General features: G+C 40.6%; 1 protein-coding gene across 1 annotated transcript; it reads right to left on the bottom strand.

Annotated features, from left to right (window-relative positions):
• vldlr (very low density lipoprotein receptor) lies at nt 1-25,481 on the bottom strand. Its single transcript, XM_068030210.1, has 19 exons — nt 25,229-25,481; nt 22,575-22,694; nt 17,183-17,305; nt 16,355-16,477; nt 15,205-15,576; nt 13,640-13,762; nt 13,448-13,570; nt 12,579-12,698; nt 12,382-12,507; nt 11,172-11,343; nt 10,284-10,505; nt 9,972-10,090; nt 9,761-9,900; nt 9,283-9,424; nt 8,716-8,865; nt 5,491-5,589; nt 1,698-1,775; nt 1,040-1,209; nt 1-480 (listed from the first exon to the last, which is right to left on the bottom strand). The coding sequence occupies exons 1-19, from the start codon at nt 25,296-25,298 to the stop codon at nt 445-447; spliced, it is 2,628 nt and encodes an 875-aa protein (XP_067886311.1). The 5' UTR covers nt 25,299-25,481; the 3' UTR covers nt 1-444.
• Nucleotides 25,482-25,820: the final 339 nt, after the last annotated feature.

The following is a 25,820-nucleotide window of genomic DNA, read 5'->3' as shown; positions in this document are numbered from 1 at the left end:
TACTTCTGCAATTATGATTTATTTCATTTAACACATTTACATTGTTTTCCAAACCATGGCAATTAAGTTAGAAATTTATATTGGTCATAAAAATTTACCTACAAATCTTGGCAGTTTGGTATTGCAGTTCTGTCCCTTTACCCCAGCTATTGCAAAGATATTTACAGTATTCAAAATGCTTAGATTTATTTACAAATCTTTATACAACAGTATCTTTTAGATACTTGTCTGCATTTGCCACAAAGGCTTCATGTGAAAGTGCTTGCAAAACTACTCAATACTGCAAGATTGAGGAATGATACAACATGTGACATTTACTTTAATATTTACATGTAGTAAAAAATTCTGTATCCACAAGCCACTCATACTGCTGCATCTTGGAGAGTGGTGCCACTGAGGTGAATATCAAACTGTAGATTGATAAAAGAATCCATCCAAAATAAATCAAGCTGAATCATCTTCTGTCTTGACAATTGATATCTAAAATTTAAATTGCAAGTTAGAGGCAGACTGGCCACTATTGTATACATGTTTAAAGAAATGTTTAGATAATGGAGTATGTTGATTACTAGAAAGTTCTTCGCTCATCTGATACACATTTGTAGCCATGTTATTTACTGGAAGAGGAATGGACTCTTTGTAATAAGCTGTAGTCATTTGCTCCAATCTACATTGGACCAAATTAGCAAGTTACAGCACAGGTCAAAAGCTGATTACAAGTATAATTCATTAGGTATAATGAATTAAATACAGAAGATCTGCCAGTTACCAATGAAAGGTTAATAGAAAGATTACAAATAGTTACTGGTGAAGTTGTAGAATCAACTCCAAACAGAAGTGCTGGCTACTTATATTACAAATTGTGTCAAAGGTCAACCTAAGCTGGCAAGGTTCTCATTATATAGTTAGTGGAATTTGCCAGAAACTACACTCCAAAATTCAGTATGGACTATTTGACAGGCTTGTTAAAAGTTCAGTAGTTACTCAGGTAAGGCATCAGGGTAGATTACAATCCTCTTCTACAAACTAGATTACTTACTGCAGGATAGGTATGACCAACTGCTTGACTTTGTCTGTTGAGGTCAATGTTCAAATCATCCTCTGTAGTTTTCAAGTAGACAGGATTATCAAAATTCATACTTTTTGTGTTCTTGTTTTGCCAGTTGCGCCATGCAATGTAACCAGCCACACATGCTATTGTCAAAAGCACTGAAATGAGAAATTAAGTTGGACTAGATCAGAATATTCAATGTAACTGGTTTGCCAAACTTTGATCAGTCCTACACCAGCTCCAAGAAATAGAAATTGCCATTTAAGTGGCTGAAGGAATGCCTTTAAATGCATTTTTCTAGGATAAGGAGACAGTGATGAGAAATCATTGAATCCAAAGTTCAAGAATGGCAATGGGGATGGGGCAAGGGGACAAGTGCAAATGACTTCTAGTAGAAGAGTTTAAAAATCTGTTTGGGGACAAAATTATACTCTACTTGGAGCCAGCCTTGGGAATAAGAGCTAGTGCCCAAACACTCACTTGTGGGTGGGGGGGGGGGGGGGGGGGGTGGAAATCCAGCATTGCAATACATTTAAAATGAAAGGCTATATTCAGCTGTATAAACAAATAAACAAAGCTGAAACTCAAATGCCATACTGCTTGCCTTGCATCTTGTAGATACAAGGTTAATTCATTTCCTACTTACAAACAGGAATGATAATCCAGACAGCTGCTGATCCTTTTCCAAACTGGCTCGCTTGAAGTGGGATACTTGAATTTACATCTGCAATAGTGCACAGGTTAAATTCAGACGACTTGTGCCAGTTTTTCAAATCTAGAATTAGAGAAGACTTTCCACAATTCAGAATCACTGCTTCTTTCAGCTACAGTTGGGGTACTTATTAATCCATCAACAGCTGTGCTGAAGGAGGGCACTATGGAGGACTCGAGCAGTGAGGCAATATGGACAGAACTCAGAAATAGGAAGGGTGCGGTAACAATGTTGGGGCTGTACTACAGGCCTCCCAACAGCGAGCGTGAGATAGAGGTACAAATATGTAAACAGATTATGGAAAGATGTAGGAGCAACAGGGTGGTGGTGATAGGAGATTTTAATTTTCCCAACATTGACTGGGATTCACTTAGTGTTAGAGGTCTAGATGGAGCAGAATTTGTAAGGAGCATCCAGGAGGGTTTTCTAGAGCAGTATGTAAATAGTCCAACTCGGGAAGGGGCCATACTGGACCTGGTGTTGGGGAATGAGCCCGGCCAGGTTGTTGAAGTTTCAGTAGGGGACTACTTTGGGAATAGTGATCACAATTCCATAAGCTTTAAAATACTCATGGACAAAGACGAGAGTGGTCCAAAAGGGAGAGTGCTAAATTGGGGGAAGGCCAACTACACCAAAATTCGGCAGGAGCTGGGAAATGTAGATTGGGAGCAGCTGTTTGAAGGTAAATCCACATGTGATATGTGGGAGGCTTTTAAAGAGAGGTTGATTAGTGTGCAGGAGAGACATGTTCCTGTGAAAATGAGGGATAGAAATGGCAAGATTAGGGAACCATGGATGACAGGTGAAATTGAGAGACTAGCTAAGAGGAAAAAGGAAGCATACATAAGGTCTAGGCGGCTGATGAAAGACGAAGCTTTGAAAGAATATCAGGAATGTAGGACCAATTTGAAACGAGGAATTAAGAGGGCTAAAAGGGGTCATGAAATATCTTTAGCAAACAGGGTTAAGGAAAATCCCAAAGCCTTTTATTCATATAAGGAGAAAGAGGGTAACTAGAGAAAGGATTGGCCCACTAAAGGACAAAGGAGGAATGTTATGCTTGGACTCAGAAAATGGGTGAGATTCTAAACGAGTACTTTGCATCGGTATTCACCGAGGAGAGGGACATGACGGATGTTGAGGTTAGGAACAGATGTTTGATTACTCTAGGTCAAGTCGGCATAAGGAGGGAGGAAGTGTTGGGTATTCTAAAGGGCATTAAGGTGGACAAGTCCCCAGGTCCGGATGGGATCTATCCCAGGTTACTGAGGGAAGAGAGGAAATAGCTGGGGCCTTAACAGATATCTTTGCAGCATCCTTAAACACGGGTGAGGTCCCGGAGGACTGGAGAATTGCTAATGTTGTCCCCTTGTTTAAGAAGGGTAGCAGGGATAATCCAGGTAATTATAGACCGGTGAGCCTGACGTCAGTGGTAGGGAAGCTGTTGGAGAAGATACTGAGGGATAGGATCTATTCCCATTTGGAAGAAAATGGGCTCATCAGTGATAGGCAACATGGTTTTGTGCAGGGAAGGTCATGTCTTACCAACTTAATAGAATTCTTTGAGGAAGTGACAAAGTTGATTGATGAGGGAAGGGCTGTCGATGTCATATACATGGACTTCAGTAAGGCGTTTGATAAGGTTCACCATGGCAGGCTGATGGAGAAAGTGAAGGCGCTTGGGGTCCAAGGTGTACTAGCTAGATGGATAAAGAACTGGCTGGGCAACAGGAGACAGAGAGTAGCAGTAGAAGGGAGTTTCTCAAAATGGAGACGTGTGACCAGTGGTGTTCCACAGGGATCCGTGCTGGGACCACTGTTGTTTGTGATATACATAAATGATTTGGAGGAAAGTATAGGTGGACTGATTAGCAAGTTTGCAGACGACACTAAGATTGGTGGAGTAGCAGATAGTGAAGGGGACTGTCAGAGAATACAGCAGAATATAGATAGATTGGAGAGTTGGGCAGAGAAATGGCAGATGGAGTTCAATCAGGGCAAATGCGAGGTGATGCATTTTGGAAGATCCAATTCAAGAGTGAACTATACAGTAAATGGAAAAGTCCTGGGGAAAATTGATGTCCAGAGAGATTTGGGTGTTCAGGTCAACTGTTCCCTGAAGGTGGCAACGCAGGTAAATAGAGTGGTCAAGGCATATGGCATGCTTTCCTTCATCGGACGGGGCATTGAGTACAAGAGTTGGCAGGTCATGTTACAGTTGTATAGGACTTTGGTTCGGCCACATTTGGAATACTGCGTACAGTTCTGGTCGCCACATCAAAAGGATGTGGATGCTTTGGAGAGGGTGCAGAGGAGGTTCACCAGGATGTTGCCTGGTATGGAGGGCGCTAGCTATGGAGAGCTTGAGCAGATTAGGATTATTTTCATTAGAAAGACGGAGGTTGAGGGGGGACCTGATTGAGGTGTACAAAATCATGAGGTATAGACAGGGTGGATAGCAAGAGGCTTTTTCCCCCCCAGAGTGGGGGTTTCAATTACTAGAGGACACGAGTTCAAAGTGAAAGGGGAAAAGTTTAGGGGGGATATGCGTGGAAAGTTCTTTACGCAGAGGGCGGTGGGAACCTGGAACGCATTGCCAGCGGAGGTGGTAGATGTGGGCACGATGGAGTCTTTTAAGATGTATCTAGACAGATACATGAATGGGCAGGAAGAAAAGAGATACAGAACCTTAGAAAATAGGTGACATGTTTAGAGAGGATCTGGATCGGCACAGGCTTGGAGGGCTGAAGGGCCTGTTCCTGTGCTGTAATTATCTTTGTTCTTTGTTCAATTCCTCATCTCCTGCAGGATTAACTGGCCTGAGTCTGAATTTGATAATTTTAATGGTACACCAAAAATCAAATGGTAATCTTACAGGAAGTCCAAAAAATTAGTCCAATAAATTGGAGGGGAATTGCTAGAGACTTGAGGATTAAAGTTGCTTGGAGTGTTCAATATCATTAGTGACAACTTGATCTCTGCAATATTACTGTTCTTGCAGGAAGAATGCTCAGATCAGTCTAACTAGCGAGATCTTTATCCTTCCCTCTAGAGGGGAGGGAGGGATACTGAAGCACCAAATGAGTGAAAGACCAAAAAGGTACTTTTGGCTTCTGAAACTCTAGTTTACAAGGAGCACACAAAAACCCACTTTCAATGAATGATTTCTGGGAAGTTTAGTTTAACTGGACATAACAGGATTCAATGCTACAATCTAGTTGAGGATGCTTGCTTTTCTTTAGCGAAGTACTGCTGGGGCATGTAGCTAGAAGCATAGTCACCTCACTCTACACAAGTTCAGGCAAGCAAATGGATAAGAGAATCCATGGATGATCTTTACCCTGATGCCCATGTGCAATTATTAGCTGGAGGTTAGTGGATAATGCTAGACTAGGTCCTGTACTTTCTCCCCAGCTCAAGGACTGAGGCTAGGGCCAAACTAAATTCAGTAGGAAATTGAACTGGGATTTACTTAGCTTTAAAAAAAAAGCAGCAGGTATGCCAAGCTCTAAGTGAGATTAAGCAACTTCAGGAATAAGACATTAGGTTTTTCTTGCCCTTCTCCACCTGAGATCTTGCACCAATATATAGTGGATTCAAAGCAAGGTTTATAACACTGAGCACAGGTTTTTACATATACAGTAGGACTTTTCTGTAGTGCCTATGCCATAAAGGAAGTCATTTAATCTAGTGTTGCATTCTGGTGAATCACTACTAGAATCATTACCTCTAGAGCCAGGCAGGATAGTTGATATGGTTACATGGGGAGCTGCAAGTGCTACAGATGTAGAAGACACGATGTGAGCACGTCCAGTAGTTGCAGTTCCTTTTAAGAAAAAATTCAAAGCAAAAGATACATGTCAAACATGAAATTGTGATAATGCAACTTGAAATTCAAATGGCAGATTCATATAGGAAGACAGTTAAGCAATGTAGAGTAACAGCTAGGACCCTGCTCATGCAAAATTTATGCAATTTGTGAAAGTTTACTTTCACAGTTGGAGTATAGTACCCTTTTCCAAGTGGCTGAGTACAAGCCTCAATTTATCTAGGCTGAGGGTATTTTAGTAACTTGCTTCAGTTTTCATTTCCTTCCACTGAAATCCAGAACTAAAGCCTCCAGCACTAACATTTGAAATTTACAAGTTTACAACTTGACAAAACCCAATCTTGCAACCTTGTCAGTTGCTAAAAAGAGCATTTAGTGCAGCTAGAGGCCCAAAATTGGGCAATTTTCCAGTTGGTTAGCTAACAGAATGAAATGTTAATTTCATCAGACACTTGTCTATAGCCTTCAAGTGACTTTAAAAAGTTGAAGTGTTAAAGTGTTGGGTGGCAGTGGTTAGCACTGCAGCCGCACAGCTCCAGTGACTTGTGTTCGATTCTGGGTACTGCCTGTGTGGAGTTTGCAAGCTCTCCGTGACTGGGTTTTTGCCAGGTGCTCCAGTTTCCTCCCACAGCCAAAGACTTGCAGGTTGATAGGTAAATTGGCCATTATAAATTGCCCCTAGTAGGTAGGTGGTAGGGGAATTGAGGGAAGTTGGGGGATGTGGTAGGAAAATGGGATTAATGTAGGATTAGTATAAATGGGTGGTTGATGGTTGGCACTGACTTGGTGGGCCAAAGGGCCTGTTTGTGCTGTGTATCTAAATAAAATTCTCTGCTAGGTACTGAGCTAAGGGATTCATTTAGGGGCATCAGGTTTTTAACAGTAGCATATTGATAATGTTACTGTACTATAAATTGAGGCCTGGACAAATGCTAGAGAAATTAGTTCAAATCCACCACAACAGCAGAGTTTAAAAATCAATTTCTAAACCTAGAAAAAAAGTCATGGTAGTAATGATCATGAAATGAGACTCAAGGGCTATGTGTCCTTCAGGGAAGGACATCAGTTAGCTTTCTGATCTGGCTTACATGTGATTTGACCCACATCAAGTGTTTTTATCTGAAATGGCCCTTTGAAGTGGCCTAGTTAGTTGTATCCAACCACAGCAGAGAAGTCCAAGAATAAACTTGATTGACCCCCAGCATCAATCCAGGTGCTGGAAGTGTCAGGTACACCCTCTCCCAAAGTCCTCCTCAGCAACATCTGGGGATTAGTCAGCCTGGCTTGGTCTGAATTTGAGGTGTTGCTGGCAAGGCCAGCATGTGTCACCCATCCCCAAGTGTCATTTTAAGTAGTGAGCTGCCTTGAACTGCAGTCCATCTGGTGTGGCTGCACCCACAGTGCAGTTCTAGGATTTTGACCCAGTGAAGAAACAGCAATTATAGGTCCAGGTCAGAATAGTGTGCAGCTTTTGAGGGAGGGGTGGGGGTGGACTTTCAGATGGTTGTGACTGGTGCCCTTGTTCCAGGTGGTAGAGGTTGTGGGTTTGAAAAAGAAAAAGGTTGAGTTGCTGCAGTGCTTCTTATGGTACACCACAACTGGTGCAGTGGCTGTGCAGAGGGAATATAAAAAAGGTAGTAGTGAGGTGATCAAGTGGGCTGCTTTGGCCTGGATGTAGGGCTTCCTTTGTTGGAGCTGCATTCATCCCAGGGATGAGATTATTCCATCACACTGACTGGACCCTCCAAACTTGTAGACTGCTACAGCCAGTGACTTGGGGAGGCCAATTACAATTCTGCTTTCAGAAATTCAACCAAGCCAGCCAAAGTGTACTTTGACCAGTGAGGACTTGAATAGTTGGATGACTACTGGATCATCCACTTCGGACCAAGTTTAAGTTAATAAAATCTATTTTCCCTCTAATCTAGAGAGAATGTATAATGCACTTTAAAATTGGTGTTAAGTGGTGTATAAACTTATACAGAACCAACATTAATAGAATGAGGTAAAACATGGTAAGCACAACTACCAAAAAGGAATAAACCCTGGTGTGGTCAAATAAGTGGCAAAAGGAGAGCCCAAGACCCCTTCACTTGGCTGTAACAGACCACATCTCAGCCCCAGGACATTGTGGCAGGAGTTTTACATGATAGATGCTTGGGCCCAACCATCTTCAGCAACTTCAATGATGTTCCCTCCATCACAAGGATAGAGGTGATCTGCTGATTGCAGCATCCACCATTTGTAAAACCTCATACTGAAGCAATCTCAAGACTGGATGCAGCAAGATTTGGATAACTTTCTGAACTTGGAGTTCTGAAGGGTCACTGACCTGAAACATTAACTGCTTCTTTCCACGGATGCGGCCAGACCTGCTGAGTATTTCCAACATCTTTTTATTTGGATAACTTTTGGCTTTGCCAAAAAGTGACAAAGGCCACCTGCAAGGGGACCTAACCATCTCCTTGACACTAATTACTATTGCTGAATTCCCAACATCCTGGAAGGGCCCCAGTGGTGGGGGTGGGGGGGGGGGGGAGAAATGGAGAGAGTGAGGTTACTGTTGTCTGGAAACAGAACTGGACTAGCCATGTTGCTACAAGAGCAGAGGCTGAATTGCACAGAGAGAACTCACCTGACTCACTCAGTCTGCCCACTATCTACAAAGGTGTTAGCTGTGATGGAATACTCTCCATTTATGTACATGCAGCTCCACCACATTGGGACAAAAGCAACTAATTTGCTCAGCACCCCACTGGGGCACCATGGCACAAGTATAAATCTACAAGATAAAAAGCAACTTGCTATAACTCCTTTGATACTCCTTCCAACACCATAATGAATCCCACAGAACAAAAAAGATGCAGACTACCTGCAAGTTTCCTTTCAATTCACATGGTCCTGACTTGAGCTACAAAAATTGTTCTTCCTCCAAGGGAAGGGATCCTAGAACTATAATAGCACTGTTAGTGTACCTGTACTAGTGGTTCAAGACACCAACTCAACCCAAGGCTAGTTGTGAGTTATGTTCATATCAGTTCTTGCTTAATGGATCTTGTGGGAAATGTGACTGTTTAATACTTTAAACAGACAAGCTTAAAATTTGTATGATTTTTTTTATACCCATTCTGCATTGTTGACCATCTTGTGTGAGCTCCATTCCAGATGGACATATACAGGTGTACTTTGGTGAATGGCTATTAATTTGAGGAGCAGGCAGACACATGTATTCACAGCCTCCATTTTTCACTCTCTCATTGCACCAGTTTTTGCCTGCAAAGGGTCATAACATAAGTAATCAATACAAAAAAGGAATTGGTTCATATCATGACTGATGGTTGTACACAAGCCCAAATTCTAAGAATTGAATTAATTAGCGATGACAGTTTGCCTACATGGATTCCTTTGAACAGGAGATCAAGGCAGGTTATGGAATGTGACAGCATTCATAATAGATGTTGCTGTTACTACAACTCGTTCAGATACAAGTTAGTAGCAGGCCTAAATAAATTTAGGGTGCTTGCCAGTTAAGTTAATGATACCTAAATAGTATATCAACTGGTCCCTCAAATGCTTTAATTTGTTAAACTGGTTATGGAATAGTCAGCTACTACATCTATAAAAAGTTGTAAACAGGGGCTTTGTTTACAAGGTACAAAGAGCTTCTCTGGTAATGTTCAAAGTTCATACCTGATGGCTGTACAAGTTCATGATAAACTATGATATCTTGAGGTTCATTAAGGTTGGAGGCCAAAAGAACCACATCTAGTCCTGTAAACTTGTTGGCTCCATAAATAGCTTCATTTTCTCCATCAGTCCAGAATACATGATCCTAAAACAAGAGTTACTGCAGCATAAGAAAGCTATGAAATCTTAATTGGTTAGTGTTCAAAACTATGAAATGTGCCTTTTAATAAAAAAAAGGTTTAAAGTCTATGCAGTGTTAATAGGGAGATGCTTTTTCAGGTTGCCAACATGCTCACTTTAAAAGTGCAAAAGCATTAAGACAGCAAGTTTGACTAGTGCACCTAGCTGTGGGATCAGCCTACCAAGTTAATTGAAGTTTAGTACTCTTAAATGCTATTTACTTTAACAAAATGGTTTTATAAAATTCCAAGTGTTGGCTTTTATGGAAGGAGGGAAAGCAAGCAGAGCAGTAAATCCTTACTTCAAACACAGTAACAGCAAAAGGGTGAGCAAGGAAGTCTGGTGACAAAAGCACCCTTCTTCGGTCTTGTCCATTTAGGTCCACACTGGATAGTGTGTGCATTTTTGAGTCAACCCAATAGAGGCGGCTTTTCACAAGATCTGTGGACAAAGACAAGCATTAGCTTTATGAAAAAAAAACAGGCCTGAGAAAACAAGCTTTGTTCACTTACCAAGTGTAATTCCATTTGGCCATTGAATATCTCTGGTAACTAGGAGCTGTCTATCAACACCATTCATTCCTGCTTTTTCGATTTTTGCTGGTTCACCCCAATCTGACCAGTAAACAAATCTGCATTGAAAAAATTTGGGAAATAGGTTTGTACAGCTAAACTTAGAAGACCCAATTAAACACATTTAATAATTGATTAGCCTTCAAGTGCTATTAGTGCCAAAACTGCAATATTCATAGAGATAACACTAGTGAAGTTATTAAATCTCAAATTGAAGCAAAGTTTCACAAAAAAAAAGATTTTAGGAAGTACCCAGTTAGTGGATCAACTACTACAGAAGCTGGTTCCCTCAGATCAGTGTCAAAGAGAGTCATCTGTTTGGTTCCATCAAAGGTAGCCACAGATAAAGTTTTAAAACCTAGATCAGTCCAGTAGATGTTCTTGTAAATCCAGTCCACAGCAATTCCCACAGGGATTAGCACATCAGTAACAATTCTTGAATGAGCAGCTGAACTGTGTTGGTCCAGAGAAGTGCTTAAAAAAAAAGTAATTTAATTCCTCTAAATCATGAGTATAACAATTGGAAAAGTACAATTAACTATGATCTTTCCAAGCTAGCTTAACTGATCAGCTAAGCAGTATACATTACACATGCCCAGTTTCTCTGGGTATGTGTTTTGGCCATTTAGGACTAAAGAGAAATTTACATTAGCAAATTCCATGAGTCAGAAGCCTTTGAGCAGTGGGTGCTCAGTCCTTCAGTATGAGAACTGAGAAATTTGGGCTCTAAGTGCTATGGGGATAGGATAAGAAAGTGTTATGTAAAAGATCAGCCATAAATCTTACTGAATGGTGGAACAAGCTTGAGGGGCTGTACTGTCTATGCCTGCAACGATTAAAGTTCTGTAAAATTTCTCCTCAAAATCTAGTTAGAAGTCAACTGAAATTTACAAGACATCAGGGCCACATAGATGGCAAGCTCAAGTTGAGACAAATCATACCTGATTGTGCAGTACTCAAACAGAATGACAACTCGAAACTGCCTCAGGAGGCAGCAGCTCTGCTAAATACATGAAGCAAGTTTTTGCCTGTGCATGTTGGTACAAGTGTGCAATATAAATACTCATGTGCATATACAGGTTAGGCTGTAATTAACCAGCCACATACTACTATAGTTTGATCAATGCTATGAACAATTACCTGAAAATTGCCCGCTGTCCCAAATCAGCCCAGAAGATTTTTTGGGCTACAATATCAGCATCTAGTGCCACAGTATTTCTTAGCTGTTCAACTACTTGAGTGTATTCTTTGTGCTCAAGTCCTATTTTCCTAATGTCACGACGATTAGTGAACATTAAATAGGGTTCTTTACCTGTAAAAAAGTTTGCATTGAATTAATCGACTTCAGAAAAAAGCTCGAGGTCAAAAGTTATAGTTTCATGACTCTTCAAGAAGATTTTACAAAGATAACTGCAGGAGATTGAACATAAAGAAAATTGAAAGTATTAAACTGCAAGTTACTAAGTAAACATTCATCTCGCTGAGCCAAGAGGGCAGTTTTTAGAAGTATAATTTTGTTTATAGGATGTGGGCACTGACTGGGCTAGCATTTATTACCCATCCCAATTACCCTCAAAGGTAATGAGCTGCTGCAGTCCTTAGTGTAGGTACACTCGATCTGTTAGTAGTGTTCTAGGATTTGATTTAGTGAAGGAATGGCAATATAGCTCCAAGCCAGGATAGTGTGCAGCTTGGAGGGGAACTTGTAGGTGGTGATCCCATACAGCTGTTACTCTGGTCTTAGTTGGGAGGGGTTGTGGGTTTGGAAGATGCTGGTGAAAGAGCCTTGGCGAGCTGTAGCAGTGCATCTTTAGATGGTCCACTGCCACTGTGCAGTGGTGAAGGGAGTGAAGTGTTGAAAGTGGATGGTGTGCCAATCAAGCAACCCATTTTGTCCTGGATAGTGTTGAGCTGCACCCATCCAGGCAAGTGGACAGTATTCCATCACTCCTGACTTGTGCCTTGTAGATGGTGGACAGGCTTGAGTCAGGTGGTGTTACTCCTTAGAATTCCTAGCCTCTGACCTGCTCTTGCAGACAGCAGGTGTGGCTGATCCAGTTCAGTTTCTGGGCAATAGTAATGCTAGGAGTGGAGTTTCCCCAATTCATTAACTCCAGTTGAGGGCTCAATGATGTCATACTGTCAAATATTATCTTAAATTAAGGGAACCTTCTACAAGTTTATTCAAATCTCTAGTCAGTGCTGAAAACAGCCTGGCCAATTCTTTAAAGATAGGGATGTATTTTGAAGTTAGAACTAAACAATGTGTGCCTCAAGCCATTTTAATTTGATGGAAGATATGAGTGCATGGTTCCTAATCAAGTTGTAGATTTCTTGAAAAGTTTCTTACCTATTGCCTTGCAAACTCCATTAGCTGGATCCATTTGATATCCTTTATAGCATTCACATTTATAGCCTCCTTTTAAGTTGATACAAATTTGACTGCACATACCAGGATTTTGACATTCATCAACATCTGCAGAGAAAGTTAAAGTCAGCATCAAGTCTTAGAGAGAGTGTTCTCTTTTGGAAAGCATGTTAACTTACCTCCACATGTTTTTCTATCAACCAACTGGAAACCAGCAGGGCAATCACATTCATAACCAATGACAAGATCTCTGCAGATGTGAGAGCATCCTCCATTGTTCACCAAACATTCATTTAAATCTAGACAGGAAAAAAATAACTCATTAAATTTCAGAACACTTTCAATTGTTAACATAGGACTGAAAAGTCTACAAAATGTAGTGGAAAGTTGGGATGATCTGGTTTAAAGTTCAGAAATATTAGATGGTTCAAATAGTAAACCCATGTGTTGGCTGTTCAGACTAGCAGAGTTCATATTGAAGTTACAGGCCACAAACCAACTCAAGTGAAGTTGAGTCTCCATAGTAAGCATAACCAGAAAACTAGTCTGCACTGCTGCAAGGCATTTAGATCTTAATGACTAAGCTTTTAAGTGTTAAAGACAGCATGTGCTACATGGATTTACAAATTAGGGCTGCAGTTTGAAAACAGGCTTAGTTAATATTTAGCTATTAACACTAGGGATTGACCTAGTAACAAAGCTAGTGGACCAAGGTCAGGAGACCATTGTTCCCAGTTTGAAAAATATTCACTTTTTGGAATATGTTTGAGCTACCATGATCAAATACCAAACCTGCAAGGGCAGCTGACTTATGGACTTTGCCCACATCAGTTTTTACTATTACATAACTGCAAACTGAAAGTATTAGGCCATCACAAACTTAGGTCAAGGGTTATGACAGATAATGACAAACAAATTTTATGGAAAGAGTCTGATTACTCAAGTCTATTAAGTGATGTACTGTTAATTTTTTTTTTATTTTTTATAAATGTTGCTCCAAGCTAGTGTAACAGGAATGCCAGTTACAAGCCCATCAGGGGCCACTTACCACATTCTTTAAGGGGCTCATCACTCCAGTCCCTACAATCCTGTTGCTGATTACACACTCTAGTCATATCTATGCATTCCCCACTGTGACACTTGAAGTTAGTTGGACCTGTACACTCTGAAACTGAAGAATACCAAAGTTAAAAAAATATTTAATGGTAACTAGTGCAAATAGTCCAGAAACTTTACCTACCATTCCTACAGTTGAGCTCATCAGTGCCATCAGGACAATCTCTGACTCCATTACATTGCCTGCTTCCATGGATGCAGCTACCATCACCACATCTGAAGTAATCTGGTCTACAAGTTAGAGGAGCTGAAAAGAGAGTGAAACAAAATTTGAGCCACATCTACATGCATCATGTAATTTGGAGTCAAAGAACTTGATCTGTGCACTTGCTTTTATGCATTTTGCTAGCTGTGTACTAACTGTTATATGGTCATGATTATGCAGTTAAGGGCTTCTAGCAGTGCTTTGGCAATCAAAAACTAGTTAGATTTCAGGAAGTTTAAAGAACCTAGTTTGTCCACCCTCAATTGACTGACAGTGGTGAGCTACCTTGAATTATTGCAGTAAAGTAATAGAATGCTGTTAGGAGTTGGAAGATTCTGCTGCAACATTAATGAAGGAATGGCTATTTCTTTCCAAGACACATGCAAGCTGGAGGCAGTTTGTTGTTTTCCATGTGCCTTTTTCTTAAAAAAGGTGGCATTTGCAAAGCCTGTGAGTTGTTGCAGTATAAACAGTCACTGGGTGCATACTACAGCTATGTTGTACTGGTGGATGGAATGAATGTTTAAGGTGGATGAGTGATCAAGTGGGCTGTTTTTGTCCTGGATAGTATCAAGTTTCAAGTATTGCTGGAGCTGCATACATCCAGATAAGTATTGTGTATATCACTCTTGGCTCAAGTGGAAAGGTTGTAGTTACTCACTGTAGAATATACAGCCTGCCTTGTTCCTGTTGCCACAGCATTTAAAAAGGAGCTGGCCCAGTTAAGTTTCTGCTCAACAGTGAGAAGTTTAATGATATGCCACTGCATGTCAAGGAGTGATTAGACATTATGTCACAAGTGACAGTTAGATGACCACCAGGCTTGGTGGCAAGTAAGTTTTTAATGTGGGCATTAACTGCTTCATTAATAATTGCAAATGGAACTGAACACTAAAGTCAGTAAACATGACTGAAGGTCATTGATGAATCAGCTGAAGATTGAGAACTTCTGCAGTAATCTCAGGGTTGAGATAAGCCTCTAACCACAGCTTTTGGGCTAGGCATGACTAGCTAATGGAGAGTTCTCCCCTCCCCAACTTACAATTCCAATTGACTTCAATTTTAACAGGGCTCCTTGAAGCCATAGTCAAATGTTACTAGTGGTGTTTAGACTGGATGTGCCAAATCCAGTGCCAAGGTCAATCTGTTTTATAGTGGGTTTGATGCAGCCAAGTGGCTTGCAAGTTCATTTGAAGTCAAGTCATGGTGTTTCGGCCATAAAATAAGTAAAGACAACAGATATGGGCTATTCTAAGAACAGTTTTAAAAAAATGCTTCATGGTAGTTATTAATTTCAGATTTTATTGACTTCAAATTCATAACCATGGTGATGTTTGAAGCCATTTTGACTGCAGAATTTGTCCAACTACTGTACCTACTTTTCTGCAGACTCAACTTTCCTATGCTACAATTTCCAGTCATGTTCAAGCTAGCCAAGTTATTTTACTGGTCAAATGCCAACTCAAAACAGCTCAATTACTTACGACAATTTGCTTCATCACTTTCATCTTTGCAGTCAGCATCTCCATCACAGTACCATCTGCGGTGGATACATTCACCTGAATTACATCGGATCTCAGCAGCAGAGCATTTTATGAGGGGAGGAAGGGTGTGCCCACAATGTTCTAGAGACTCATCTGAGTGATCAGTGCAGTCAATATCACTGTCACACACCCATTGCAGTGGGATACATTCTGAACTATTGCACTGAAATTCATGTGGGCCACAGGTTGGCGGTGCACAGCCTTTTTCATCACTTCCATCACCACAGTCATCTTCACCATTGCAGACAAATGTGTTTGAAATGCACCTGCTGCTGGAGCAAGTAAATTCTAGTGTACTGCACGTTAGGGCACCTGAAGAGAAAAAAGTTTAAACTAAATGCTTGCTTGTGTACAATTTATACAAGAGGCTGAGCTATTCACTTTAAAATAATGCCAAGCCATCATTGACAGTTCTCAACACCTACTTTTAGTAAACTGAATTCTGTTTAAAGCTGATCAGTACAATTTTCTAAAGACGACTACTCATCTTAACATTGCTAGTTTCAGTGGGACTAAAACAGCATCAGTTTCACTAGAAGTAAAGCACTATCCAGCTTTAAGTCAGCTGGAATAGTTTGTGGCCTTGGTTAATGTAGGATTTCAGAAGTTAAACTGCTGAAAGATTACAATTTCCCCTCTAGGCATATTCAAGACGAACTATCTTGCCAATTACACTGGAGTACATGGAGCCCTCCAGCATGGAGGTTTGGAAGGCAATTGTGTCACCAAGTTTATTTTGATGTTCCACATTTATGCCTTAAATACAACAAGCAGTCATTGGAACAGCCCTATAGAGAGAACAGGGGCATTTCCCACAGTAGGAGCCCTGTTCCAAGTTCAACTGGAAACTTGGAAGTGCAGAAGTTTTAGATTGTCAGTTATGCCTCACTAGTACTAAAGTGACTGAAAAGTATACCCTTATACTTTGTATGCAAATTGCAAAGCAAAATGGTTAGTGAACAAAAAATACAAAGTTGGCTTGGAACAGTTAGAGGTATTTCAGCCAATGGGCTGATCAACCCTTCAAGATTAGAGGGAAAGTTGAATTGGGAGCAACAAACAGTTTAGTTCTTGTAGTGGACCAACCTACCACAATTTGCCTCATCTCCACCATCATCACAATCTCTTTCTCCATCACATCTCCAGGGCAGAGGAATGCATTGAGTAGATCCAGGGCTACAGTTGACTTCATTGACATGACAAGTTCTCATGTCTGAAGGTACAGGAAAAAAAGTCACAAGTATGCTTAATTAACTTGATTAATGTATGCATCTCACTTAGAAATTCAATAAAAAACAGTAAAGTGTTCAAACAGGAAAGGCAAGGAAAATTCAAATCAATGCACAAATGTTCAGGATAGAAACAGTACACCATTTGCTTGATGCCTATGGTTAGATTGGAGGTCAATTTATAGAGATGGCTACCAGCTCAGTCATGCAAGGGTCAACTTACTGGAGTGAAAACAGGCAGTAGTACATGGAAATGCAATTGGCCTTTCGGCAGAAAGATTTTTGCTAGCTAACAAACTTAGAAGTGATCACAGGACCATCTTTAGCATGGAAAACTTTGACAGGACTACACAATAGAGACCTCAAACTAGCTTATGTTGGCAGGCCTCTGCCAGAGAAAAGTCATGGCTGCAGCCACTCAATGGGACCTCAGATTGTCAAGACTATACAAAGAATAGGAAGCAAAGCCAATATATTATGCCACAGAATGTGCATTTATAGGGCTGGAGCAGAGTTTAGAGTCAGTGATTTTGGGGGGGGGGGGGGGGGGGGCAGGGGTGGTGGTTCACACTATACATTAGTGTCAGTATGAAGCAAGCTATACTGCCCTGGAAATATTAATTCAAAGTCTTTGATCTAGATGGTAGAACAACTTAGATGGAGTGTTAATAATAGCTACTAATACTTACGACAGACTTCTGGGCTTTCATCTGATCCATCTTCACAATCAGCATCACCATCACACTGCCACCTACTAGGCACACAATGTCCATCATGGCACACAAAGTCAGAACTACCACAGGTCTTCTTACCTGAGAAAAAAAAAAGTGTACAATTTGTATTCAAGTGTAGCTTTAATCTGAAGTACTTAAAAACAAAAGCCCCCACTTCAGAATTTATCCTAGTAGTGGAGAATGTTACCAAGATCATTGCTAGTTTATCCACAAATTGACTGTAGAAGCTTTGTCTTCCCTAGACCCCAAAAGGTTTAGGGATTAGGAAAAGTTCTAGGTATTCAGTTGAACTTGGTGATTCAATAGCCACAACTTGCAAGAGCAACTACTTCCTGGTTAAGCATCAATTATTTGCAGTCGAGTGGAAGTGAGTGACAAATAGTCCTAAATCAAAGGCTGACAAGACTCTTACCAATTGAAGTAAAGAGCCAGAAGCTTATTAATGTGCTTAAGAAAAAAAAAAATACAAGTTGGGTAAGAAGGATCATTTTGATGAAAAAGTTATCCAGCCAGTATAACCATGTCATTCAGCCCACTCTAATGATTAAGTTTGTAAACATGTGGTTCTGAAGTGGCTATAAATCTGCCCTTTGTCTGCTAGCGATTTTGCCTATGCAAAAAAGAAAAATTGTATACTAAAGATTAAAGATGCATGCCAATAGAACAAGTTAATTGGAATAAGCCAAACTGAGGGTCATTTCAATTCCTAAGTATACTTAAGTTCAAAGTTAGCATTTGAGATTTCATTTCTATAGCTCAGATGGCAAAGGATAATACTATTTGCAACATCTGCTCATCAGTGCCAAGTGAGATCTAGCCTTGCAGCATGTGCTGCTTTATTTCCCCCTCCCCACAAGTGAGGAAAGCAAATCTACAACTTTGAAGTACCTATTGTCAATTTTATAGCACCACTGGACAAAACTAGCCTAGTCAAGATGGAAGATCAGTTATCAGTATAATACATTGGATTTCCATCAGATGTAGCTCCTTAACTGCTAGAGTTTGCCATGTTTACAAACCCATTTGTATTAAACCATATATAACACTTATAGCACCTTGAAAGTAAAAATGTCCCATGGTGTTTCATAGGAGTATTATATTATATAAGCCACATTAGATTACATGACAAACTTGGTCAAAGTAGGTTTGTGTCAAGACCCCACCTACCATGAAAGAGGCATATTAATTTGTCATGAAGTATTAATTTTAAACTGTTAGGGACTGGAGATGAATTGTTTAGAGATTAGCAGTGGGGAAAATTTGCATCCATTTGCCTGGTGAAACACTAGAACAGCTACCTGATCCAATTAACCCAAATTGATTTTGATCACCAGACATTGAATGTCAAACAAGCCAGCATTCCATTCCCCACACCCTTGCAGGTGTCTACCAAGATGAAAGGAATCCACAAAAACAGTTCAGTTTGTTAAAAGACAATTTGTCACTGACTAACCTGCTGGCCCAGGTTTGGTTTTGAACTGCTCACAGAACAGTTTGGGTCAGACAACTGAACGTGAACCTCTGAATTTCCAGATCCACTGACACTTAAACATCAAGAGCAGACCATGTTGAAACAAGTTTCAAAGTAGCCACTGGGCTCAAAACAAAATTGAACTGCAATCAGACTCTAGGTGGAACTCAAGGACAGTAAATAAACCCCAGCTATTGATTCAAACTTTTCCTTTATTCTTTCTACTTTTGTCAGTGCATTTATTGCATATGCATGCTAGTGTCATGTATTTGTAGTTTAACCAAATTAGACTTTTAATGTTAATAAACTTAAACCTTTCTGGTTTAAAGAAACAAAACCCTGTCTGGTTGATTTCTTTGCCTTACAAAGGGAGAACAGTGAACAAGGATTCACTAAGGGAGGGGGAAGCTAAAACAGTTAAAAAACTTAACCCTATTAGTCAAATCATGCAAAGGCTGAGGGGAACCCCTAGACCCCTTTCTCACCTGGCCCCAAGTGTCTTAAAGGCAGAAAGTGAGGTAGAGGGAGGGAATGAGTAGAGTTTGGGGCCCAGGCAGTTGAAGGCAGCCACCAATGGCAGAATTAAATTGGGATACTCAAGAGGCCAGAGTTAGAGTTGGAGGTTGGAGATAGAGACAAGGCTCAGAAATTTAAAAACATCTCATTTTCTTAAATTCTCAGCATTGTCCAACATTAGCTCCCAGTTAATCAGTGACCATGAGTGTATTGAGTGAACAGAACTTGGAGAGAATCAAGATTGGGCAGCAGAGTTTTGGAATGACCTCAAGTTGAGGGTAGGAGAGAGACACCAGCTAGGAGTGTTGAAAGAGTCAAGGCTAGCAGGAACAGATATAGATGACCATTTCAGCAGATGAAATGGAGACAGGGGCAAGATAATGAAGGTAGAACAAAGTCAGTGATAATGTAAATATTGTTTTTTTATTTATTTTGAGATACAGCACTGAAACAGGCCCTTCAGCCCACCAGGTCTGTGCCAACCATCAACCACCCATTTATACTAACCCTACATTAATCCCATATTCCTACCACATCCCCACCTTCCCTCAATTCCCCTACCACCTACCTATACTAGGGGCAATTTATAATGGCCAATTTACCCATCAACCTGCTAGTCTTTGGCTCTGGGAGGAAACTGGAGCACCTGGCAAAAACCCAATCACAGGGAGAACTTGCAAACTCCTGCACAGGCAGTACCCAGAATTGAACCCAGGTCACTGGAGCTGAGGCTGTGGTGTTAACCACTGCCACCCTGTTGGAATCTCAATCAACTGAATTCAGTCTCAAACTATAGTTGGGGATGGTAGTTAGGAAATGAAGTATGGACAGAAAACAATGGTTTCAGTGTCCACAATATTTAATTGGAAGTTTCAGCTCATCCAGTACCGAGTCAATTAAGCAGTGGTAGGTAGATTAGGAAAGGAAGTGGAAGGTTATCTGGTAGGTGGAAATGTAGAGTAATCAGTTCAGCCATGAACTTCTTGAATGGCAGAGCAGGCTTGAAGGGCCTGCTCCCAACTTTTTTTTTTGCTAACCTACAAAATATAAGAGTGTTCAGTGTATGTGAAAAGGGACAATGTGAAATAAGAGACACTGAATAGTACAGGAGCACAATAAAGTAAAACAGGATGAGTGATGGCTCAAAGCATATTCATAGACCTGTTGGGCCAAATGACTGTTGTAAATTTTATTAGTTAAATAGGATTACGATTAAGAGTAAATTGCAAGAGCAGTAAATGGATATTCAGTGCATACAGCACAGCTGCAAGACTCAAATGCAGTGGGCCAGCCTACATCACATTGCCAAGATGGCAAGATCAGCATAGACTCCAGTAGATACTCCAACACTGAAGGTAGTTTGGACTCCTACTCAGTTGAGCATATATTCCAAGCTCATGCAGTACACAAGGCTTACTAAGAAGTGATCAATAATATTCACCCAAGTGGACTCAAGACCTGGGGTACTATCATGGGAAGCAAGGAGTCATGTCTTGACAAATATTCATTTTTCTTCCCAAGAAAAGATTGAATTGTATTGCATCACTTAATAGATTGGAATTGTTAGAAATGGTGTCACTCAATTTATACATGCTTTCTGGACTGGTATTCCACCATCTAGACAACTTCTAAATTGCTCTTCAATAGTAAAACTATGAACTCAACTGTATCACTACAAATAGTTAATGCCAATAGTTCACTGTATTGGCATGAGATGTGAATCAGAAAGGTCACTTAGCCATTTGTATCCACCAGCCAAAAAACATTCCACCCATTCTAATCCCACCTTCCAGCATTTGGAATGTAGCCCTGCAGATTAAAAGGTCCTTCAGGTGCATATCCAAACTCCTTTTGAAGGAGTTAAGGATCTCTGCCTCAACTACCCTTTCAGGCAGCGAGTTCCAGACCCCCAGTGAAAAAAGAAAATTCACCTTATCTGTCACTTTAAATCTACATCCCCTAGTCACTGATTTCTCTGCCAAGGTAAACAGGCCCTTCACTGCCACTATCCAGGCCCCTCAATTTTGTACATTTCAAATCAGATCTCCTCAGCCCTCTATTTCAAGGAAAACCCCAGCCTATCCAATCTTTCATAGCTGCATTTTCCAGTCCTAGCAAAATCCTCAAATCTCCTCTGTACCCTCTAGTGCAATTATATCCTCTCTGTAAGGTGGTGACTAGAATGGCACAGTACTCAAGTTGTGGCCTAACCAATTACACAGCTCCAGCATAACCTCCCTGCTCTTATATTCTATACCTTGGCTAAGGAAAGGATTTCATATTCCTTTTTAATCACCTAATCAACCTTTCTGGCTACCTTCAGGGATCTGTGGACATTTACTTCAAGGTCCCTCACTTCCTCTACACCTCAGTATTTGTCCCATTAATAGTGTACTCCTTTGTCTTGTTGAATCACCACAAATCCATCACCTCACTGAGAGAATTCCATTTGCCACTTTTCTATCCATCTCACCAATCAATATCTTCCTGCAGCCAGCTCTCCTCCTGACTGACTCAACCACGTGGCCAATCTTTGCATCACCTGTAAACTTCTTGATCATGCTACCCACTCCCCATTACATGCAACTTCATACCACAAAGTAGGGACCCAGTACTGAGCCCTGTGGAACACCACTGGAAACAGCCCTCCAGTCACAAAAACAGATTACCTTTAGTTTCCTGCTGCTAAACCAACTTTGTATCCACCTTACTGGATTTCCTTGGATCCCATGGGACTTTTATAAAAAAGCTTGCCATGCAGGGCCTTGTCAAAAGCCTTGTTAAAATCTATGTCGACCACAAACTGCACCCTCATTTATCTTCCTACTTCAACTCAATCAAGTTGGACAGACAAGATCTTTTAATAAATCCTTGCCAACCATCCTTGATTCTGTGCCTTTAAGTGACAGTTTGTCTTAGACTAGATTCCAATAATTTGCCCACTACAAAGGTAGACTGATGGCCTGTAATTATTCAGTCTATTTCTCTTTTAAAAAGGGAGGTACAATGTTAATAGTCCTCCAATCTTCTAGCACCACACCCATATCCAGTGAGGCTTGGAAAGTGATAGTCAGACCTTCTGCTATTTCATCACAAAATATCACTGGGTTTAAAAGCTAAGACAGGCATTGTACTAAAATTTTGGCTAGCACCAGAAAATGATCTGGCTAACAGTTAGATCAGTGCCATGATTATAAATGAATGTTACAGTATGAAGGTATTGTCTTATTTGAGTGTTAACATTAGTTAAATTGGATATTTGAGCAAATAATACTGGACATTAGGCAAGGTTATTTACCCTTTTGAGGGTCCTAGTGGACAAGCCAGTTAATAGAGGAGAGAATAGAACTTGTTACTTACCACAGGAAGTTTCATCACTTCCATCTGTACAATCATCGTCTCCATCACATTTCCATACTGAGGGGATGCAGCGTCCATTTCTGCACTGAAACTGTGATGCCTCACAAGATACTTTAGAGCCTCGGTGGAAAAAAGTTGAACAAAATTTATACTTCAAACATTTTGGATTTTTAAATATACCTTTTAGGAAAATATTTAAGCAATGCTTTTTAATCTTGTAGAGTAGTTGATCCCACAAAACTAAATTCATTTAGTGTTTAAGCTTTATTACAAGACTCATGGCACAATTGGACAACATACTCTATGGAAGCAAACAGACAAAGATGCTGACTATCTATAGAACACCTCTAATGCAAGGTGTCACAAGGGAATCAATCAAATTATGACACATAGCCACAAAGGAGATATTACACCAGATGACAAAAAGCTTTGCCAAAGTAGTTGAGTATCTCGAGGAAAGGAGGGTATTTGAGCTTGCAGCCCAGGCAACTGAAGGCATGGCACCAATGGTGGTACAATTAAAATTACAATAAAGGACACAAAAGGCCAGAATTAGCCTCAATACAGAATGGGACATTGGAGCACACTAAATGCAGTTAAAGTAGATAGTTTCTGTAATGTTAGATTACCATTGTCCTACTAGAAGGAATGTACACCACTAAAAATCAAATATAGGCCTCCAATTCAGGAACATGGGAAATTTCAACCTACTAGTTCTGCCCAACTGGCTTGCCAGTCAGGCATGTTCTTCTCTGGAATGCTGGTAAACAGGGCAAAGCTCCAATATGGTGAATCATTCATTCAGGGATATCAGGTTAAGAGACACCTACTGGAAAATATCCATTTTACAAATAAACCTCCTGGCACACAAGTACGTCTGACACTTCAGATCCTGGCTACCAGGAAGCTCTTCCTTCCAATGATTTAAAAGGAAGGTGTCTAGGACAAGTAGCAACTAGCATTCAAACAGTTAAGTGGGAGGAAACAGCAAGGGGTTTAATTTACCTACACACCCAGGTGAGCAGTCGGATTCGACAAAAGGGAACTACCCAGAAGTGGGAGGCGAAGACATCTCAGCTCATGAAAAACAAGCAGGAACGCTTGGAAAATGCAAGGCTATTTAAAATTTGAAAAATACCTTCTGACGAATCTATAAGTCTCCAAATAAGAGTGCAAATCGCTTTTAGCAAAAATCCGACTCATTATAAAATGCCCCCGTGGGAAAGCGGAATCTAGTTCGTAAAAACTTGTTCAGAATTCCAAATCGTTTTTGCCAGAGAAAGGAAACGTTAGGATTGGACAGTGTCTATGATTCAGGGTCCAATTATTCTCAGAGGCGGATCTTGTGGTTCGAGGCCTCAAACAGTGAAACAGAACATATTTAGTATATTACTATAACCTTCCCCTATGCTGTGGGTAGAAGAGATTATAGCTTCATAGACAATTAGGGCATTGCACTGACTGCTTCACTTACGAAGTTTGTAAGTTGAAAACAGCACTGGACAATACTACACGTTAGGCGCAAAGTGCGGCAGACCAATAAAAGTTTGCTCAAAAGTAGACATTGTTTATCGTAGTTCAAGCCAAGGTCAAATAAAAGATAAGCCGAATTCAGGGTAAACGACTAAAGTTTAATGTCTAACTTTATCCACCTCTCCCAAACCCCGATTTTCAAATCAGCCAAAAAAGCTGACGCCTCAGTTGCTTCGCAGTTTGAAGTTAATTCGTTGCAAGTTGACAAGTGGGGGGTTTGGACTGAACCCAACTCCGCTTTAAAACCGCGTTAAGACAGGTGCAAACTCAAGCTAGGAGAGTTTATCCAGTGTAATTTGGCAGACTACACACAAATTCCCTTCCAGGGGAAGGGAACACCAATAGCTCTCCAACTACACGGAGGTTAAACGTAAGGTAGCCTTCTAGTTTAGAGAAGAGACTTGTTTATACCTGCGATTGCTATAGAACCTAATCCATTTATAAAGGTAACGCAACGCCAGCAGAGACTTGCATCACATTCACTAGGTTCTAGAGCAGGCACACCAAGGTCCAAACATTGGAACGAATGGTTTTTCCTGATCAGGAAATGTTATTCTAAAGTTGTTTAACTGTCTTTAAAGACAGATGGGACCAAAGATACATTGACACTACTTTCCACTTCAGAAACAGTAGAGCTCTTTAGAAGTCCAGCGCCTTTAAGAACAAAGGCTAGTTTCGAGCTTATCCATGAGATGCTAACCCCCTTCCAAGATAAATCATTTAACCTCAAGTTCACTGTTGCCCTTTTAATAGGGTGCTCCATTTTAATGGTATATAGGTCTGGGTATTCCCAAACGCATTTCCTACCCGACTGTGTGGCTTTTCACTCATCAACCGACTGATAACCAAGAAACGAAATACACAGGAAATATGTGCAAGCCCTCAAGATTATTACAACAAAAGCTCATTTAAATTTGCAATCCTTTACGGGTTATCACAACGTTACAGCTTCCTTTTTTTGTGTGCAGGTGGTTGGAAAAGGAACAAAGCCTCGTAGCTAAAAGCCACTCAGATTTCTAAAGGTTGCATTGCTTTCTTTCGTCTTTGGGTCTTGTACTAACACCTGCTTCTTTATAGCAACCACCAGCTCAGCTTCGAGATAATGGAGTCACATTACTTACCATTTACATGTCTGTACTGATATGAGCACACTGCGAACAGCAGCGGCAAAATCACACGGAAAGGAATCATGTCACTGCTTCACTGTCAGCTGCAAGCTACGGCTGCTCCTAAATAGTAACGGGTATATATATATTTTTTTTCCTTCAGCGAACTGAGAATAGACGGACACGCCAGAATGACGCAGGGACGTGCTTTTATATCAGTCTGAGCTCTCTGGAACAACTGGTTGGTCGGTGTGTGCCTCCTAACCCAATTACCTTATTAAATAACTGCATGGCAAATCCACATCTGTCAATATTGCTGCGTGAGACATGCTGATAATGATTGATTAACTGAATGTACCCCCCCCCCCCCCCACCTATTGATTCATCAGTTCTTTTATTTTCAGTTACAATGTATTTGGTGAAGGGTTCTCACAAAGACTTTTGAATGATGTACACATTTTTCATTTCTTGCGTTCTGATTTGCCAGAACTGGAAGATGGATCACACACATACCACCTACAAGGGGTAAAAACGCAAAGGTCGAATGTTCATTTATATTCGCATATTCTTAGGTCGAGCTGAGGGAAGCAGGGTTCTGTATAATAAG

This window comes from Heterodontus francisci, chromosome 4 (assembly GCF_036365525.1).
Source record: "Heterodontus francisci isolate sHetFra1 chromosome 4, sHetFra1.hap1, whole genome shotgun sequence".
Lineage (NCBI taxonomy): Eukaryota > Metazoa > Chordata > Chondrichthyes > Heterodontiformes > Heterodontidae > Heterodontus > Heterodontus francisci.
Note: the sequence above shows the minus strand (reverse complement) of the source record. Positions and strands in the feature narration are given on the sequence as shown.

Excerpts from the sequence above, each read along its gene's own strand:
- vldlr (XM_068030210.1), bottom strand. The coding sequence starts at position 25,298 with ATGATTCCTTTCCGTGTGATTTTGCCGCTGCTGTTCGCAGTGTGCTCA. Across the intron at positions 17,306-22,574 it reads AAGTGATGAAACTTCCTGTG|GTAAGAAGACCTGTGGTAGT; the intron begins GTAAGTAACAAG and ends TTTTTTTCTCAG. Across the intron at positions 12,508-12,578 it reads TGATAGAAAAACATGTGGAG|ATGTTGATGAATGTCAAAAT; the intron begins GTAAGTTAACAT and ends CTTTCTCTGCAG.